The sequence below is a fragment of the Exophiala oligosperma genome, assembly GCF_000835515.1.
Source record: "Exophiala oligosperma strain CBS 72588 unplaced genomic scaffold supercont1.7, whole genome shotgun sequence".
NCBI classification, from domain to species: domain Eukaryota; kingdom Fungi; phylum Ascomycota; class Eurotiomycetes; order Chaetothyriales; family Herpotrichiellaceae; genus Exophiala; species Exophiala oligosperma.
In genome coordinates, this window is record NW_015622824.1 from 1,297,582 (window position 1) to 1,316,994 (window position 19,413).

At 52.5% G+C, this 19,413-nt stretch overlaps 5 protein-coding genes across 6 annotated transcripts; 3 read left to right on the top strand and 2 right to left on the bottom strand.

Annotated features, from left to right (window-relative positions):
• Positions 1 to 587: 587 nt before the first annotated feature.
• PV06_07760 (uncharacterized protein) lies at positions 588 to 3,453 on the top strand. The gene is made up of 2 exons (XM_016409037.1): positions 588 to 2,579; positions 2,631 to 3,453. The coding sequence occupies exons 1-2, from the start codon at positions 743 to 745 to the stop codon at positions 3,212 to 3,214; spliced, it is 2,421 nt and encodes an 806-aa protein (XP_016260791.1). The 5' UTR covers positions 588 to 742; the 3' UTR covers positions 3,215 to 3,453.
• PV06_07761 (uncharacterized protein) lies at positions 3,413 to 5,421 on the bottom strand. Its single transcript, XM_016409038.1, has 2 exons — positions 4,443 to 5,421; positions 3,413 to 4,275 (listed from the first exon to the last, which is right to left on the bottom strand). Exons 1-2 carry the CDS (start codon positions 5,404 to 5,406, stop codon positions 3,602 to 3,604), a joined length of 1,638 nt encoding a protein of 545 aa, XP_016260792.1. The 5' UTR covers positions 5,407 to 5,421; the 3' UTR covers positions 3,413 to 3,601.
• Positions 5,422 to 8,879: 3,458 nt separating this feature from the next.
• Positions 8,880 to 11,787, bottom strand: PV06_07762 (uncharacterized protein). The gene is made up of 4 exons (XM_016409039.1): positions 11,411 to 11,787; positions 10,418 to 11,293; positions 10,053 to 10,344; positions 8,880 to 9,994 (listed from the first exon to the last, which is right to left on the bottom strand). The coding sequence occupies exons 1-4, from the start codon at positions 11,449 to 11,451 to the stop codon at positions 9,803 to 9,805; spliced, it is 1,401 nt and encodes a 466-aa protein (XP_016260793.1). The 5' UTR covers positions 11,452 to 11,787; the 3' UTR covers positions 8,880 to 9,802.
• A 3,657-nt stretch (positions 11,788 to 15,444) lies between these two features.
• PV06_07763 (uncharacterized protein) lies at positions 15,445 to 16,217 on the top strand. The gene has a single exon (XM_016409040.1). It carries the CDS (start codon positions 15,628 to 15,630, stop codon positions 15,928 to 15,930), a length of 303 nt encoding a protein of 100 aa, XP_016260794.1. The 5' UTR covers positions 15,445 to 15,627; the 3' UTR covers positions 15,931 to 16,217.
• Positions 16,218 to 16,691: 474 nt separating this feature from the next.
• On the top strand, positions 16,692 to 19,410 carry PV06_07764. Of its 2 annotated transcripts, XM_016409041.1 has the most exons (3): positions 16,692 to 18,152; positions 18,225 to 18,531; positions 18,604 to 19,410. In XM_016409041.1, exons 1-2 carry the CDS (start codon positions 17,901 to 17,903, stop codon positions 18,306 to 18,308), a joined length of 336 nt encoding a protein of 111 aa, XP_016260795.1. In that variant the 5' UTR covers positions 16,692 to 17,900; the 3' UTR covers positions 18,309 to 18,531; positions 18,604 to 19,410. The 2 variants fall into 2 exon arrangements, with proteins under 2 accessions (XP_016260795.1, XP_016260796.1); XM_016409042.1 differs by having other exon boundaries at positions 16,692 to 18,531.
• Positions 19,411 to 19,413: the final 3 nt, after the last annotated feature.

Genomic DNA, 19,413 nt, shown 5'->3' on the forward strand with positions numbered 1-19,413 from the left:
TGTCTAAATCTGGACCAGGTCAATGCGCAGAGTCTGTGAGACGCCAAGTTGTAACCAAAATCACGTGACCTACCACGTTGTCGAGAGTAGCATCAATGAGAATAGAAACCTGGGTCTGATGGAGGTGAGAGATTTTCAAGATGGATAATTTGCTCATCCAACTAATTGCTGGTTTGTTTACCTAGGTGTTTAGAGCACCATAGAGCAACTTGCGGCCATTATCAATACCGCGACAAGACAGATACCTAACAAGCCCCTGGAGGCACAGCCATAACCCCCCGGAGATGGCCTATGGGGTACCCCGAAACTCCCAGAGCAAGATAGGGTTCGGTTTGTTTAACCGGAGCACGATTCTAGTTGAAAGCATTAGCGAGCCATTGGTGGTTCCATTAGGGATCCATTAGGGGCCCATAAATTCAAGACCCCGCCTATCGAGCCTCAAGAAATGGGGGCCAAGGCTCAACCACGTCGCCTGTACGAGCCGCCGCAAGTGACTGGAACAAATCGACTGCGTCACGGTGGCTGTTCGACCCTTCCAGACCCAGATCCCGCATCTCCCACATCCATGATTTTTTCCTTGCTCACACCTGGCACAGGCCCATTCAAACACTTGGTTGCTTCCTGCAAGGTCCATCCTGGCCAGAAGGGAAGTTCCCTTAAAGTACAGCGGCATTTGCCATGTGCTGAACGGCCCTTCTTGCATTCTTCTCGCACCACCACCTAGCGTCCCTCAAAGTCGGCCATGGACACACCTCCCTTCAAGCGAAAATCCCCTTCCCTTTCTGATGGCCCCAGGTTGCCTTCGAAGAAGATCAAACTTCTCTCGGACGAGCCTGCTCAGTACAGCGATGCAGTGCGCAAGAAACTCACAGCCACCTCCCGCACCGGGCAGGCTTGTGATCGCTGCAAGGAGCGCAAGATGAAATGCGACACCGATCCCTACGCCTGCGGACCCTGTCGCCAAAAGCAGTTGCGTTGCTACACCACCGATAGAGTGACGAAGCAGCCAAGAGAAAGAGGTCAAACAGATCGGGCAGAGAATGAGTTGCTCTTCTTGAGGGATCAGTTGGCTGCGTACCAGTCAAGGTACGGACCTTTACGACGGCTGGATCACGATGGAGGATTCCTTGCGACACCGGCACCGAAAGAGCAGATCCGCGGCATTTCCTCGTCCTCGGTGCCAGATGCGCATTACGTTGGCTGGCCTGCACCTGCCAATTGTGAACCAATGCACTCTGGGCCGGTGCATGGGACGGTCGTCGATGTCATGGATGGCCAGATAGACATTGCGGACTGGGAATGCGAAATGATGAACGATTACCCCAAAGACACCATGAACAGATTCAACCTCTCGAGAACTTCCATCATCAACACTGTCAGTGGCCATCAATGGGTGGAGGATTCAAGATCGCCACCTAAAGAACAGGCCCTACGAGATGCCAACCACTTCCTGCTTATCATGGCCCAATATGTTCCCGTCGTCCACCACTCGAGCTTTGTGGACCTGGTTCATAGGTTCTACGATGTTCCCAATTCCTTGACACCGGCCGAGCGCGTTCAGGTGTACATGTTGTTTGCCATCATCATGCACCAAACAGCAGTTCGAAATCATTTGCACTCGGCGGGAAGGTTCGAGGACTCCCATCGGTACTTCCATGTCGCCCTTGGACATTATCGCGAATTGTTCCACGATCGATCTCTTGCTTCTATGCAAGCAATGGCATTGATCTGCATTCATCTTCGAACTCTGCCCAAGCCTGGTATATCTTGGATTTATTGCCACAAGATCCTTGTCCGCGCGATCGAGTTGGAATACCATCGAGATCCGGACAAGATCCGGCTGCCCGAGACGGAGAAGGATCCATTATCAAAACAGCTTCGAATACGAGTCTTCCATGCCATTCTGGGCATCTGTGTGACCACGGGCTGTAGGGTTGGTCTACCTGCCCCTTGGCAATTCCAACACATGGACGTGCCTCTTCCGAAGGCGATCAAAGACTCGGAGATCTCCAGACATGGCATTGCGTCTGAGCTGTCAGGCTCATGCGACTTTTGGCCATGCTTGCATCTTGCGAAATTACTGCCGCTGCTGACAGAGCTTCACAACAACATTGTGTCGGTAAGAAAGCCTGCCACAGAATACTTGCAGACCGTGGAAGCTCTCAACACCAAGATCCTAGCATGGCGGCAAGACTGGGAAGACTCGATCAAGTTCGAAGCCAAGCAAGTGAATCTACATGTTGCCGGTCTACTCATCGAGACCTGGACCGCCGAGTATCAATTGAATCTCTTTCATCCTGTATGTTGTACAAGTGATGACCCAGAGGTTCATGAACGACATCTAGATATTTGCCACAAGGCTGCCAAGCGTCTTCTACAGGCTTTTCATACGCTTTCCAGCCGGTACAAGGGTGTGGACTTTACCTGGCATTCAACCCTTGCCTATGCAGCTGCCTTCGGAATCACGTTATTTGTTTACAGAAGAAACACCTTGCCCGTCACATTGGAGCAGTTTGAAGCTGTGCGGAATGAACTGAAAGGCTGGATATCGCTGATGGCTTATGCTGATCTTGTTTTGAGTAAGATGAACGGGCTCTAGTAAACAGTTGCAGATGCTAACATAACAACAGGAACCGGAAATCACCTTCAGCGCCAATTTCAGCCTCGAGTGCAGTCTCTCGAGGATCAATACCGCCGACTCATTATTGACGACAAGGCTTCGGTCATGCAACCGGCATTCAATGCCGTCAACGGTTCAAATGCTTCCCACTTCAAGCCTGTGCAGCCTGAGACTGAGCCACTTTTTGCATACCTCGATCCACATGTTACTCCTGCTCTACGAAAGAACAGTCTCCCACCACCGACATTTGCACAAAGCCAGATGCCTGCCCCAGTGCCGCAACAGTGGCCATCACCATTCTCGATCCTACCCCAGCCGAACACGCAGCCCCAAGCTTCATCGCCATTATTTTCAACCTTCTCGCAATCGCCGAGTGTAGCTTTGACGACCGCACCGATGCAAACGATACCCACCTCGTTGGCATCCTTGCTCAATGATGCCAGCAACATATATGTCAGCTATCCCACACCTCCGCAGTCCCAGAATGGGTTGAATGGAGATTCGTACATGTCTTTCCAGCCCAACCATTACTTTGATGGACCTGGACCTTTGACTTGGCCGTTGATTTCTATGCCGCCTGGTACGCAGTCATAGGGGTATCACAGGCCAGTTTTCGTTTGTGTGGACTGACGACAAAGGTCCTAGAGGACCTATTTATCCATCATAATTGATTTACACTCACACCTTGTCTGCTTGTAAAGATGTCCATACCCAGACTTGAACCTTCGCAAAACTTTCATATAATTACTTTTATATACCCATGGACAACGATAGGAATGTAGGAATGACATTGGACGAGCATGACTTGAAATTTCGAACATTACTTTCTAAACTGGGTTTCGGACAATGTCGCCTTCCCAGCATGCTAGACGTTCGCAGTATTCGTGCCAGGACGAAGACGATTAATTTCCCTTCCCGCGCTCTTTATCAATTGTTAAGTCAAAACATTCACCCTCCTTCAGGGTGATTTCCTACAGATTGTCATCCAAACACCTCCCGAACAACCTGAGCGTAGGTCATGTTCGTCGCCCCGGCGCCGCCGCTTTTGATCTCGTAAGCGCCGTCCCAGAACGTGGCCCCCGCCAGGTTCGGTAGATGGAGAGCCTTGACCTGTTCCAGTATGTTTTGGTATTGTGCGACGGTAACGTACCCGCTCCCCGCGGCGCTGAAAGCGGGCGTGCCGACGAGGAGTCTCGGAGACGTGATGCCGTTGTTGATGTTGACGAATGGATTACTTCCCGCGCCTGGATCCAAGGGGGGTGGTGGTATCTGTGTTCTACGAACGCGTGATGATCTTTTGGGTCGGGTTGATGGTGGTGGTGGTGGTGGTGGTGGTGATGATGATGGCCTTGGCCACGATCCCGAGGGATTGTTGTTGCCCGTGGCTGGAGGCAGAAGGAGACTGTTTGACCAGGAAGTCAGGGAGTCGAGAAACCCCTGGCCCGCGTCGAGCTGGCACGACGGGTTGTTGTAGAATTGGACGTTGAAAAAGTCGATTACAGTGACAAGTTCGGGGACGAGGATGGACTGGTCCGGTTGAGGACACTGGGGCGCCGCGGAGAGGTAGTACGGCTTTCGGGAGTCGGTGGCCATGAGGGTCCTCAGCGCCGTCATGAGGGAAGGCATGTATTGGGCATTGCCTGGTTTTTCGTTGTCTGCATACAGGCGAGTGCCAGAGTCGGTGGGTTAGTCGGCAATATTTACGAATGACGACGACGACTTGGGGGTGGGATGTTGGATCTAGAGGAGGGCAGGATAAGAGAGGGGAGGTGGGGAGAAGCAGGAAAGGAGTGGTTATTTGTGTTTGTTCTTCTCGACATACCTAGATCAATCCCATCGAGGATCACGCTACCGTAGGGACGAAGTGGTGCGGTCGTGGCATCGGTGCCGCCCAGAAACAAATTCCATAGTAAGCGAGCGGCTTGTGTTGCTTGGTCGGCGCTCGAGATTTGGAGGTTGGAATATGCGCCGCCCATGCTGATCAGGACCTTCTTGCCCAGGGACTGGCACGAGGAGATTTGGGCGGCGAAACCGTCACCCACGCAGTCGAGCAAGCCCGCCGCGCCGGCATCCTGTTGTGCGGCGCTGGGTGCCCAGCAATTGGACGCCATGTTCATGCTCGGGTAGCCTCCTGGGCCGAAGAGCCCGGTGATGAAGGCGAGGATGACCGCGTCGATTGAAGGATCCGAGCAGACCTGAGTCAGAGTGACGGTCCCGGTCAGGTCGGTTTGGGAGTAGTACACGACGTTGAGATTTGATGCTTGCGGGTCGAAGGCGTATGCGCCGGGCGTTTGCTGCTGAAGAGGTGACGACCCTGCCGACGTTGGTGGTGGACCGGGAGGTGGCACTACTGGTGGTGTCGAATGGCTGCCAGCGTGGCCGTCGGTCACCACCGTTATCGGAAATACCGTGGGGTCGGGATATGATGCTGACCCCGAGGCGATGACCGGAGGGCCGATGTTGTATTCATGCTGGATGATGCCCCAAAGCGCGTTCAGCGTGGACGTGAGCTGGCTGGCGACGTTGATGAGCTGGGTCTCCAGGTCCGCAGGGGGGTCATCTCTCTGCGAGAGCTGCAGGGGTCTCCAGTATGATGCTCGGGCCGCCGTGTCTCTCCGTTCGAGTCCGGCGAAATGCTTCTCGTGGTCTTGGTTTTCAATCGTATGGAGTAGATGGTGGAGGCTGTTTGGGATGCTGTTCCAGTCGGAGCCCGACACGAGGACTGGACTAGTGCAGAGAATCACAAGGGACAAAAAGGGAAGTAGGAAGAGTCTATGGCATGGCATGTTGATGTGTCACGCACTGGCCGGAGGAAAGAAAGAAGACGACGCCAGTTCATGGGGTCTCGCTCGTTGGGACTTATACCTAGAGATGGACATGGCTGGGGTGGTGTGAAACATTTTTTCCCTTTCATTCCATCCCCATGGAAGAAGGGCGGTTGAGAGTGTGACATTACGGTGGTATTTGTGGCATTCTGGGCCAGACTTGCCCCGTGCTCCATCTCGCATTCCAACAGGAAATCCTCTATAGTTACCCTGTTCAAAAATTGACATCCACAGATATCGCTTACGAGAGAAGACATTGTTTCTGGTGTTGTTGATCAGGAGGAGAGAGGACGTTGTTTATCTGTTGATAAAGATCAAGGTGTTTTTTGCCTGACGAGGGGAGTTTTGATGACATGGCTAGGCATTGTCTCCAGAAAGTGACGGGAGCCAGTCGTCAGACAGAAGAGAGGTTTTCTTTGGCTGTACTCATAGTGACCGTTCCGCCCACGAACTTCCCAAAAGCCCTGGCTAAGGTGTCTTCTCTTCGCTGCAAGGCTCATAGCCATACCCAGAGCGCGATGGCAGAGGAGAAGGGGTCCTCACGAGGGCTTCGGAGCAGCTCCTCCTCCAAAAGCGGCGGCACCTATCACCGAATCTGGCGGGATCTTTCCCTGCACCTTCGCGTTGAAAATGAAGCCTCTAGTAAAACCGTTCGCAGCAGAACCGATCCAGGTGACTTCAGCTTCATTGTCACAGTACTTGGTGAATACAACGATCCGAAGCACAACGACCACCAGCTTTCATCCAGGCACGCCTCGCAGGTGATCATCGGGCCCCTGCAGTTTTCATCAATGTCGCATCAGGATACGACGACGCGGCACAAAATGCTGAGTGTCTTCCCCGTTGCGAGTAAGTTTTTCCATTAGCGTGTTGGAGAGAATCAACTTCCCAAAGTCGGCAAAGTCATTCTAGGTTACGACTACTTGTGAACTTCTTCGATGCCGTCCTTGACCTGGCAAGCCAACTGCCGAGGCCTGTGGGATTGTCAGTGACCCTTGTAACACCCCTGGTAACTCCCGTCGAGAGAAAGGAAACAGCCCCGAGCCGTCCCGCCCGATGGCGCTTTTGAGGAAGACTCGGCTAGTAGGCGAATATTATGCTCATGAGCAGAGTTGGCCGAGAGTCATAACAATTTTTGTTAGGCCAGGGTGCTTCCAGCTAGTCTGTCATGGTAGAGCAAGAAGAGGACTTTGGACGATGAATTCTCGGGACAAACGTCTCCGATACAAGAGAACGGCCATCAATTCCTACGTGTAGCGTATCCTGTCTGGAGAGGCACCTTTTCACGCTTCGCGGTATCCATCGTTCAACGAACCGGGCATTAAGACTGCGAGAGTACCTTGCCGATCATGGTACATAGATCCTATTCCGGCGAGTCGCAGCATGCTATTGTTCTAACTAGTTCTCAAAGATAAAGCTATCTTACGGACGGAGAAACCAACCAGGGTGAGCAGGTTTCTGACCATGTTCAATCAATGCCCGCTTTTGGCAGGGGCCTTTGATCAGGGGGTTTCAGGCACTCTGAATACGTTCTAGCTCTTGAATCGGCATGCGGATGGGTGAGCGGAAGAGTTTTTCCCCCGACATGGTCAGCAAACCCCTGTGTTGATCAAGATAATGCAAGTTGCAGCTAAGTTCGTCACCGTCACTGCTGGCTTGCAAACTCCTGTGTATTCCTAGGGAAGCGACACGGGACTCAAAGCATCTTGTCACTTTCGCACCCACGTTGCGAGTCTCGAGATCGGACAATGTTTAGCTCGACGAGACCCTTTGTGCTCATACTATCACCAGCGCACAAATACAATGCCGAATATTGATCTGCGTGCGCGTTAGACGTGTGCAATCCCAAAATTGAGCGGGAGCACCACGGGCAATCTTCTAACCTCAGTTGCGAACATTGACACGTTCACCAGAAAGATACCTCGGTCCGAATATGGCAGTTCTTTCAGTCTCCTACTGACCGCTCATTGATTGAGTTCGGTTCTGAGGCAGCTATGCGGTGCAGTGCATGAACGTCTACGCCATAGTTTGCCTCAGAACCAACTCCGTTTCAGTCTGGCACCCACCATCCTTCGATGCATCGGAGATCCAATCATCAGAAGGACTCAAGCGACGGCTTTAGCCCCCGTATGCTGTGTAACCAACCCCGGCAGTACCGAAGGGATTGAGTCGTAGATAGCAGCGATGTCTGCGTGACGAACCCTCCTTCATCCGGCCACTCCCTCGTCGTTCCATGGGAAGCGAGTCGACACAGAACCATGCTCATGTTGTGTAACCAAACTATCAACAATCCTGGCAGATCATACGACTTTGGATGCAAGCCCACTACCGTGAACGGCTTTGTGCATTGCAACATGCCTCGACGGACCAGTTTCGGGTCTAGTGCCCCAGGTCTACCCTGGCTGGCTTGCTTTGCAGATATGAACCTAAATCAGACCCCCCCGGCAGGGTGTAGCCAGGGGTTGCTTTTGGTGTAACACAAGCCCCCTCCACGCCCAGCAAGCCAGGGTCATTTCCTCCCAACCCTTGTCGAAAAATTTTCTCACGCTGCGTAACCAACCCACCACCGGCAGAACACGAGGCTCGGGTTCCGAGTGGATGAATGCACCGACGTGGGAGAACGACACGAATACGAGGTGTTTCGTGGGGTTTTGGCAAACAAGAGGGGGGGGGGCGATGGCAGGAACGACGAAGGGAGCATGTGAGATTGAAGTTTAACATCAATTGCGTCAGGCTCAAATCCAAGCGTTCGAAAGGTACGTCGCACACAACAACTCGGCACGAATGGAATATCAGTTTCCAAAGAATTGGCCGTCTCATAGCCAAAACCAACCCGCCCTGAGACGAGGCTGTATTTACCGCCCACGTCGAATGGCACTCTCCGGCCCTGCTACAGCCTATGTGTTGTTGCTTCAACTGGTCCATCTTGAAAAAAAAAACAGCCGCACGCCGCCACCGCCGCCTCCTGACCCCTGCCAGGGTTACGAGAAAAAACCCCCCGTCCTCTTTTCGGCCTCTAGCCTCGTTTTTCCCTGACTGACTACTCCGTACATTCCACTCCAACCAGGCCACCCCTGTCTGACCCTGCTTCAAGGGGGGAATAATTTGATTACATTTCCAAACGTCATTGTGGGTGTTTTTCCTGCCAAACCTTGTTCCATGAAAGAGGACTCCCCAGGGCACGACCATCGAGTGTGTGCGTTTGTCCGAGTGCGTTTGTCCGAATGCGGTCATTGCATTGTCGATGCAGCCGTCTCGTGCGAGTGCTCAAGTTTTGCTTTGATCCTAGGCCGCACGTCTGTCAAAAACCTGCAGCCTGATGATGTTCTTTTGAACCGATACGTTGCGCGAGCCCCGTTGGTCACGTCACCCGTTCATGCACGGAACTTTGCGAAGGAATTGGGAATTTCCCCAGCTCGCACAGCACGACCAAACGAGAGTTGAATCATTCTTGGAATTTTTATCTGCAAGAGAGAACACACAATGACCGCCGCGCCCGTTCCTGTCTTTGGTCTGTCCGAGTAGTCTGAAGCAGTCTTAAGAGTCTTTCCCCACCCCACGATCAAAGCAGATGTCCTCACCAATCTGTCATGTGCAACGTGGCTGAAGTGAGCTGTATACACACTCACGCAAGCACGACACAAGTAAGCAAGAAATGAAAAAAAAGGGCTAAAGCAAGCAATATCAATTTCCCGTTGTCGTCGTAAAGTTCCCGTTTCAATCAATGATCGGTCGTCGATCGTTTTCGTTCCGTTCCGTCCTGTCCTGTCCCTTCCGTCCCGTTTCGAATTCATCATTCCAGCCATCCGTCCATCAAATCATGTCCATCGTAAAGTGTGAAAAGAGCAAGCACAGCGAATGCCCGCAAGAAACCAATCGCTATGTACAGCACCCTTGAAAGAAAGCCCCAAGCTCCAGTTTGCTATGCGTGCAAGAGAAAATGTGTAAAGTAACAGAAGAGAAGAAACAAGGCACTCAACTCTTGCAAGTTGAGTCCATGTTCATGGTTGAAGAAAATATTACCCATGTGTCTGGAGTGGTGTCTGCTCATATCCCTCAAAGCGAGGATAGGGCCCTGTTGCAATAAGAGTCATCTTCGTAGTCAGATGACGAGGTGGTAAATTGAACTCGAATGAGCTTTTGAGTGTGCTCGAGCCGAAAGGCTACGGCAAGATCGAAGAGAAAACCTCCCACCATCCTTTTGTCACCCATTTCGTTCTGGCTTTTGCGCCGCCATTTTGTCGTAGTCAAGGAGAGTATCGCTTTTTGAATAAAAGAAAAAGAACTGCATCGAAGGTAGAAAAGAAAACCGTCCTGGGTTTGCCTCCGGAGGAGTCGTTTCGCGGAGAGACGTCAATTAAGCGGAGAGTGCTTGGTGATGTTTCAGGTCGTAATCGGCATCGACTTTCATATCGTCATCAGAGAGTAGCGGCTTCTCGAGTAGTTTCTCCTCTGCTGGGGCGTAATGGGAGGCAGGTCGTGGTCGCTTTTGCTTGATCATTCTCGTGGAATCGCTGGCGTCCGCATTGGCTCGACTGCCCCATGTAGTCTAAAAGAGGGTTAGAAAGGGTTATGCAGAGACACGTAGACAGCCGATGGGTACTCACCTCGCCGAGAGTGATGAACGCATACAATTTGATCCCTCCATGGAACCAACCGAACAGGACAGAGATGGGCCACAAGAGGACATCGACGGGAAAGCGGATGAAGTGCGTGATTAGCTTGATGAATTTGGAGAAGACCATCCAGGCCAGCAGGAAGTAGTAGACCGGCAACGCTTGATTGCGGGTCCAGTCAGCGGTGCCCTTCCACAAAAAAAACCAGAGGAGAGCATCGCCTATGATTGCAGGCGGCATCAGGGTGGTGATTTGTACTGCATATGTGCTGTAAGGTTGTTTGCTGAATGAGGCAGGGATTGTCAGCGCCAAGAAGCAGGGATAAAGGAGCGGCTCAACGCCGACGCAAAACTCACCTCCAGATGTACCCTTCAGCAAACATACTGGTCAGATTACTCCGCCAGTTGCTGCGTGCCCACCTCAGACACTGTTTCAAGAATTTCGGGTTGTTTTCGAGAGTGGTCAAGACCTCGCATTGGGGGTGATACTGCATGTAAACCCCGTGCCCATGGGAGACCATCCAACGAGAGAGGAAATTGTCGTCGTCGGCATTGAGCTGATATTGTCCGAACCACCATTTTTCATTGGTAAAGCCATTGGTGAAGTTCTTATCCTGGAGGATGTCGGTACGGTAAGCACAGGTACGTCCCGAAATACACGGCAATCCTCCATCCACGTGAACGGTGGCAGCACAGTCAAAATTCCGACGTTCCAGGTACAGGGCACCCAAGAAGCCATAGATGCGTTCTGACAGGGTCGGGTTCTCAGCACGTCTCAGTCGTTGGCAGGTGACCACCGCGCCGTACTTTTTGTCCTTGATCTCGAAGGGTGCCAACATCCAATTGAGGAGCTGAGAAGGCCACGTGACATCGTCATCCGCAAAAACGATGATCTCGGTGGTGACTTCGGGGATCGCCCTGGCCATTTGACGTCTCTTGTTTGCCTGTTTCACCGACATACAACGAATCCTGCCATGAAGTTTCGCCGGCATCTCGAACACGGTCTTTTCTGCCTTGTGCAGATTCTCGTCAATGGTCACCAGGATGAGTTCTTTCGGTTCCGTCCTCAAGATCGAGCCAATGGTCCTCTCCAACTCTGCTCCCTCACCATCCAGAGTAGGTAAGATGACGGTGACATCTTTGGAGGAGAGGGTCGGGTTGTCTGGAATGGGGATCGGCTTGAAAGTCCAGAATAGCCATAGATTGACTACGAGCCGGAGATAACGCCAGATGCTGATCTCGGTCAGTTCGATCCACAAGAAAGACGGCAACGGAGGAACAGAGAGGCTGCGTGCGTGCGTGCGTGTATGTGCATGAGGATGTCAGAGGTCCGGGGAGGTGTTCACTTACAAGTAGGCTACGAAGAGACGAAAAAATGAACTCGGCTCCATGGTAGCAGGTGAACCAGCGACTCTCAATCAATGAGGTCCTCTGGTGGATGTGCGGACAATAACGACTGTAAGAGTGGGCAAACCACTCAAGGTAACCCGAAAACCAAGGACAAACAAGGACGAGGAGGGAGGAGATTATGACATGGACATTGAGGAGGAATGGGAGAAGGATGAAATACTGGAAGAAAGAGTGACGACGAGGCGTGGATACAAGTAGGTACTTGAATGCGTGAGTGAGAAAAATATGGGGGAGGTGGAGGCCAACTCGAGGTAGGGAAGGTGAGGTGGAAGTGAGGCCCGTGAGTGAGAAAAGAAAGAGTGCAGTGAACTGAGCAGCAGTAGTAGTCTCGTAGTTTCAATCTCAGTAGCCTCAATCGCCGCAATAGCTTGAGTAGTTAATTCCTCCGTAGGTGCTTAGGCTTGCATGAGGTTTGATTCGGCTTTACACCCCCAGAACACGAAGCGTAGCTTGTGATGCGAGCGTCAACAGATTTTCTTAGCCGCATGTCGCACTGAGCACTGTGCGTACTCGGACACGACAAGGGGGCTTGATTGGTGCGAGACCAACATGATACCAAAGGCAGTGGGAGGCGCATATCTAAGCTCTATTTGAAACTGGGCTGTTTATTTTCTCACACGATTCTCACGTACACAGGCACACACTTTCTGCAAAGCACTGACACAAACAATTACCCCTCCATGCATGAACGAACGAGGGGCGGCAATGACCAGGACCGACCGGGGTCTCGGTGGCTCCAAGCATGGGCACCCTGGACATGCAGCACCCGCTAGAGGCCCCCTAAGGACTTAGGCGGGGCGAACCACTCCAGGCATCTTGGTTGTATGGGGTATAGTTCTGACGCCTGGAAGTGGCCTGCATCATGCCCACTTTTTGATGTGTTCGGTGGGTTGCTGCATGGCATTTGGCAGGACCATGGCAGGTACATGCGCCTTTCTTGAGGAATTTTTTTATCTGGTCGAAGACGAACTGACTCCATTGACATGCCACGACAAGACGAGGCCACGACAGTTGGTTGGGTCCTACCGAGGGATCTGTGTGTACGTGTGTGTGTGCCGTTTTCCGCCGAAACATCTGATGCTTAGCACCTCGACGGAGTAATACCTACAGTACCTCAGAGACACGGACAAACCACCACTCCTCCAAACGATCCTCGCTCCAGGCCTAGTGACCTAAGGGCAAGTAATTCTTAACCTTAATGACCGGGGTCAGGCCCTCTAGTTGACTGAAGAACACACCATTCTTGGATTGTGTGGCCATCGAACCAACTCAATCAGACCATCAGTCCGTCTCTGTCATGATACCTGCAGCCGCTGCATCGCCTCCCTTGATTTAACCGCAGCGCTACCAGGCACCAACAGGCACGCATAGACGAGCTACCTCACTGCGCAGATTACAGCATGTTGAGCGCGGCTGTATTCCTCCTGACGCACCGAATGCCCTGCTTCGTGCAACGAGTGGAGTGCTGAGAGATTGAGCAGACCTCGATACCGGACCATTCTTCCAACCCTCGGACGCGGCGATCCTACGATTGAAGATTTGCCCAACACAAGATCCAACCACAAGCAGGTCGGATGGAAGAGGGCGAGATGCCTGGCACTGACTGGTGGGTTGCTCGGCGGTCCTTTTAGCGACTGGTGGCTGGTCATGCAGCCGCTGACAGGCCTTGCAGGACCACATCGTAACGCCTCTTTGACTCCATCTCAGGCCTGTCGCTTCACCCTGGCCGCACAACTCCTACATACACACATGCACACATGCCATGCTCTGAGGTCACGACGACAACACCCTCACTGTCGGCTTGCAAGAGCAGCAGTTCCCTCCATGTGAGAATGGGCCTTTTCACCATGCCGACCTAGGCACTTATTGGGAGGACGGACACGCACCGGATGACGGATAGTAAATTGGAGCCTCATAAGAATCCTGCAGGGAGTACGAGGTACTCGTACGAGCACGACCATCCTCCCGATCGTAATCCGCAGCCTGCCTGAGTACTCTCAACAACATGACTTCGTGTACACGCACGAGTAGCTGCTGCTCGCTCGCCGTCGTCCCCGGTTTCCCTGACGCGTTCACGAGAATGAAGCTTCTCCACCATCATGTCCGCATTGGCCGCTAGCTTCGCGTCGACCATTCTGTGCAAATCCAACCCATCAAACTTGCCGCATGGCGGCGGTTGCTAACCTCGAAGTGTTGAAAGCTGCACGCCGAGCATCCTCCATGGGCGAACTGCAAACCACCTCTCCAATCCACTATTGTGCTCTACAGTGCATCAAGAGATCACGCCTCTTCTCAACACCTTTCTCGCCCGCTCGCCCCACACGTCTCGCCAGTTCTCGTCGATGGTGCTCGTGCCTCCACATGAGAGTTCTGCCCTCGGTCTCACACTTCCACCAATCTGCAAGACGGAAGCTCTGCGTTCGATCCCAGATCGAATTTTACGGCATGGCAGCATGTCCTATCTCGTAAAGAGGCGATCGCTGGAGGCCACAAGACTGCACACCCTGCCACTGAGATAATTATTATTACGAGTGATAATGCCAGAACAATTCGAGGTCACCCGGCCTTGAACATCATTGCCAAAGCGTCGGCAGATCGGCTGAAGGGTCATCGAGCTTTGACTGAACCTTCATCTCGAACTCAATCAGGAAGACGTATGTGGTCGTCCCGTACCTCTGAACCTGGCGGCCCTTGCCCATGCCCTTGCCCCCAGCCCATGCCCCTCGCCTTTGCTCCAAGCGATCAGCTGCGCCTTGTCCAGCAGGGTCCAGCCCAGAATGGAGCTGTGCATCGGCGCGAGGTCTGTGCTTTTGACGATCCACCAGCCCCAGATGGCGCAATGCCTGATGCGACTCAGCACGGAATCACCCGCGATGCCTGTCCGATCAGAAGAGATGCCTTGAAAATCCAACCCGCCCTTGTCCGGTCGTCGCTTCTGGCTGCAGCCGCACCATACTGTAGACATGCTCCCTCGAGCTATTCGAGGGCAATTATTACGCCTAATACTTCCTCAGTCCACGCCAGGAGATTGCAGCACGGGCGAGTTCGTGTCCTCTTGAGACATGTGCTCGACGCTCGCTACGTGTGTTGCGCCTCCAACCAAGCCGCTCCTCGGTCCACGATCACTCTGAAACGATGGGTCCGCAACAACAGGATTTTGATATCAAAACCAAAAGATGTCTGACGTTTCTCGATGATCACTGCCCGATGGCCCTGCAGCGCTGCGTCCTGGCAGATCAGCGCAGCACCAACCCCGCCAGGTGACCTTCCGTCCAGGCATGGCCATGGGAGAAGAATGATGCCGTCTGAACTGTCCCAAGTAGAATGAAGCACAGTGGCCGAGAAGCCGTTATCTGAACGCCACTCTCGTGTCGAACCTCAACACTCGTAAAGCTTTTACGAGGCGGCGAGACACGGGACGCTGATTAAGGCCGAACAATAATTCTGGCGTGAGCTAACCGCACCAGGCCTCCACCACCACCTCCTCCGTGACCAAACCATCAAAGGGCGACAAACCTGACAGACTGCAGCACAAGATGCGGCTTACTGGAGTATGCGTCCAGGGTCAGACCACTGAGGCATCGAAGATGAACTGACCTGTGCAGCACCGAGACAGTCTCCATGACCTGGAAAATTTGGTCTGATTCAGAAGTGCCAGGGTATTTTGATTGATTTTCAAATGCTCTCGACACTAGGAGCACTCGACCTCGAATGGGGAGCACTGACTAGGTTGATCCTTGGTGGTGTGCTGCCGACAAGGAATGGCCATGCTTTGGATGCATGGTGGCGTTCAACCCTCGCTGTGTCTAGCGTCATCCACCCCCACAGCTGCACTTGTTGTGTTTCTGTAAGCGACCATCTCCAACATTTTTGCTTTTTTTCCCTGTGCATCAACAGTGCATCTGACTACAGGTCCGGCTTATCGTGCATCACGTTCGACTGGGCGTTTCTGCAGTTCGTATCCGCTCGAGATCCGGCTGACCAGCATTCAGGTCGCATCACCGGTCATGGTGCTTGCTGAACGGTACGAGACAGAGCCAACTGAAGCTGACCTGATTCTTTTGGTCCAGCATGACCACTTGTAGAAGTGGGTGAGGAAAAGTACATCTGAGATTCCAGGAAAAGCAGTCACCGCCGAAACAAGCCCAAGTCTGCTGATGAAGGACAACCATCTGCCGATTGCACGCTATCCTCGACGGTTAAATTTTCCATTCTTTAGTCGCGGAGCACAATGTCCATTTACAGACTACGTGGCAGGATCAGCTTATCATGAAGCACGATCGTCATCATCCTGCTGTCGTGGCTGCCAGTACATGCATCTGCGTCGCATCAGAAACGCCATAAGCCTCTCTCACGAGCAACTCGAGGTACAAATTTCAGCCACGGCGGAGAATGACTGCATGCGTGGTCGGGTTGTATCTCCGCCGGTACTGCCCAAGTTGCGGTGTTTCTTCAAGTGACAGCCCTCGCAAATACCTCGCTGTACGCAGATAGACGTGTCAAGTAGCACTCAGCTGAAAACCACGAGCCGGGGAGCAACCGGTTTATCACCGAGCCATCTGTAGACAGGATCATCTCCTCTCTTCCTCAGAGACTACTGCTACGGCACCAATAGCATCAAGACCACTCGAAGTGCTGATGTCGGGCTGATGTTATACGTCCACGACTGCCGTCTACGGCCTGGTGAAAGCATGAAGAAATAATAGTGAAATAAATCGAAGCACCTGGTGGTACAGTTACCCCGAGCCACGTTCCGGCGCCTCTACGGAATGAAAGACTCCTTGGGTGACTACGAAAACGGCAGTGCTACAACCAGAGTGTTGACATTGTACAACCATCCCACCTGTGATATCGATGAAGTAGCACATGTCAACGCAATACACAACTCTACAAGCAGAGTCATGTCGTTGAGATAGCACGAATGAAGATGAAGATATGTCACGGTCTCCGGAAGACAGGGCTTCACTTCCCCCCGTAGACCGCCTCTTTTTGATGTGCATGGAGGACGCAGACAGCTGGTCAGACGTGCAACCTAAACAAGTCGCAGCGCGGGGGTGGCCCACGGTGCCTGGACGATCTATCCGTCGCCCAAAATCCAGCGCTGTTTCTGCAAGCCCACAATCGTCTCGAAGCCCGACGGTGAACTTCATCACGGCTTTTTCATCAGAGACAGCCGTACAAAGGACTGAATGTCGTTTCGACCACTTCGAAACATGCCTCACACCTCTGGACGTTCTTGGCAATGACGTCAATCCTCTGGTCAATTTTGACGACGCCAACATCGATCAGTTTCCGGCTGTTCTGAGGTACTTGGAAGCTAGCCTTGACCTCTTGACCCTCAGTTATCTATCGCTGTCTACCTTTGTCATATGCCGCCGCGAATGATCGACAATCTGGTGTTCATGCACATCATCTGAAGGTTTATGCACGTCAACATCGGAGCCTCACCGCTCGTTGGGCCCCTGTACATCAGTTCCTCGTATTCTGACGCAAGACAGGCGGTGAAGACGAGAATATCGGAAATGCAAGGCTACAGACACTGCGATGCTTCCCCAGCCCATCAAAGCCTCGCGCCTCGCGGCCCGAAGCGAGATCGACTTGTCTTAACCACACTTGATCGAAGTTTGGGGATCTCAGGATATAAGTATCGTAGAGCTTTCTAATTCCTGCCAAACCCTTGAAACCTCTGATCAGACCTCGATGCAAAAGGGTTCCTGACACTGCTTCTCACCGGCAGCACGATGCGCGAGGTGCAACAAAAATTTGAAGGCGAACCACACCGTGACATTTTGCTGACTACCACTTACACATCCACCCTAAATCTCCTCACCGCATTCCCGTCCACTGACCACTACACATTGTCAACAACATTCTAAGATGTCAATAGAAGGTGACTAAGCGTGGCTACCGTTAACGAACAAAGGGGTCTAGAGAGGTGCACTGCGCTATCTTCTCCAAATGGCCCCAGAGTCGTTGAGCTCGTCACGACAAGACAATAGGGCCAACCCCCCACCGAGATGGTCATGTGCCACGATATCCGAAAACGCAAACTGGTGCCAGCTTCAATCCAACCTCGATTCGTTCCTGCGTCATGCTGTGTGACGTTGTACAGATCTGAATCTGCAACCCAAGTCGTCTGGAGCCGGTCATGCGAGTCATCTCGAGGACCTGTCGGTGCTTGCCTGACCCCCTTGGGTACTTGCAGGCCCGATCGCTTGCATGGCTAGATTCTCAAGGGGGATAATTGAGCAGAGGCTTTCCGACTGGCTGGTCCTCGACGACGAACTTCTGATCTGCCGACAAATAGTAACCCTCGAAAGGACCACCACAGTGGACAAACCCTCTCTTGGCCACCACCTCCCCGGTACCGTTGCACCGGCTGGACTTTCGCCACCACCTACCTCCTCTTTCAGGATTGATTTTCCCTGGTATGCATGTTTTGAAAATTTTGGTGTCTAGCGATTGGACAACGGGGGTTCTCAAACGAGACCTAAGAGGAACCGATGGAGATTTGTCCCAGTCACAGGGCCGCAAGAGCCCTTCACCCTGCTTCGTAACGAGAAATGGATGGCGCTTATGCGATTCGCATGTGAGGACTCTGATGAAATGCTCAAGCATCCCAGGTCCCGCTCTACAGGCCCTTTTCACTGCGCTTCTTATTCGTTCTCCGACACTTCCTCGGGTGCGCTTTACCCAGTCAAAGTTTCCAGATCTGGTCCGGAGGATTGCACATCGCTAATTACTGCAGTCCCAGCTCGCTAGCATTCACCGCGCCAGCAGTTGCTCGCCACAACTCACGCCACCAGCGGCGACGGCAGAAAAAGCTACCTACCCGTAGGCTGTACAACTTATGGCTGCTCTGTGGATTACACGGCACGACACCCTGCTCTGCAGCTGCGGCTTGCTCGCGAGGCGTGGGGTGGAATTTACAAGGGTAGCGCCCCCTGAATGCCACCTAAACAGTTATAATACCAATCTCGAACCCTTGCGTGCCCGCCTTCCTGAGGTTCGGCAATACCTACATTCTTCTATCTAATAGAGGGGGCCGATGTAAGCTCAAGGTAAATCGACAACGCAACATCTCAAGCCCTTGAGTTTCGTGTTGTTTCTCCAAAGCTTACTTGCTATTGTAGGATTCTCAAGCTATTGCTATACCGAACAGACGATCATGTTCGAAGCACGAATACCCTACCTTGTTAGTCGGCGTGCTGGCTGATCCTGTTTCCCCGCCCTGTTTTCTCCTCTCTCAATCACAATGATGGCCTTCCAGGGAGACGTAGTGTTCTCACGTGTGGCATCACTTTCTACTCACGCACGGAGAATACGACGGTCCTAATTTCGAGGACACTCAATCTCAAAATTGAACAAGAGCTGGATGTTGAGGATACCATAACACTGATTCGAGTGTCCGAAATTGCCGCCCATACCTGCCTGCGACGGGTCACTTGAGAGCAATTAGATAGATTTGCCCTACTATCGATATCATCCTACATTTATTTTGGACATTACCAGGCAGGCCACCGTGGTAGCCCATGCTTCGTACGTCGTTGGTAGGCGCCAGGGCTATGTCAGTAATAGCCAGCGAAAGATGGGCATACTGTGTTTCATCACTCGATGACCTCCACCTCTCACGAATTCAGCTTCGGCTTTGATATGGACGTGGGAGTTTACCCAGATTACAAGGAGATCATTGTTGACTGGGGGGGAGGCCTTGGTGACGAAGGCACACCAAGGATGAAAATACGTCCCAGTTTGATCCCCTATCTCTATGCCCTGAATGCCATGGGAAAGCGCAGTCTCGAGCTTGACAAGTCACGCTAATAACAAGTTGAATCCTGAGACACACTTTGTACAAGTGGTTCGCACTGGTGCAGATTCCTGCTCTTAACTTATTTGTACCACTCAAACATCTCTTCCCTTTCTCAGGCGTGATATTTCAGATC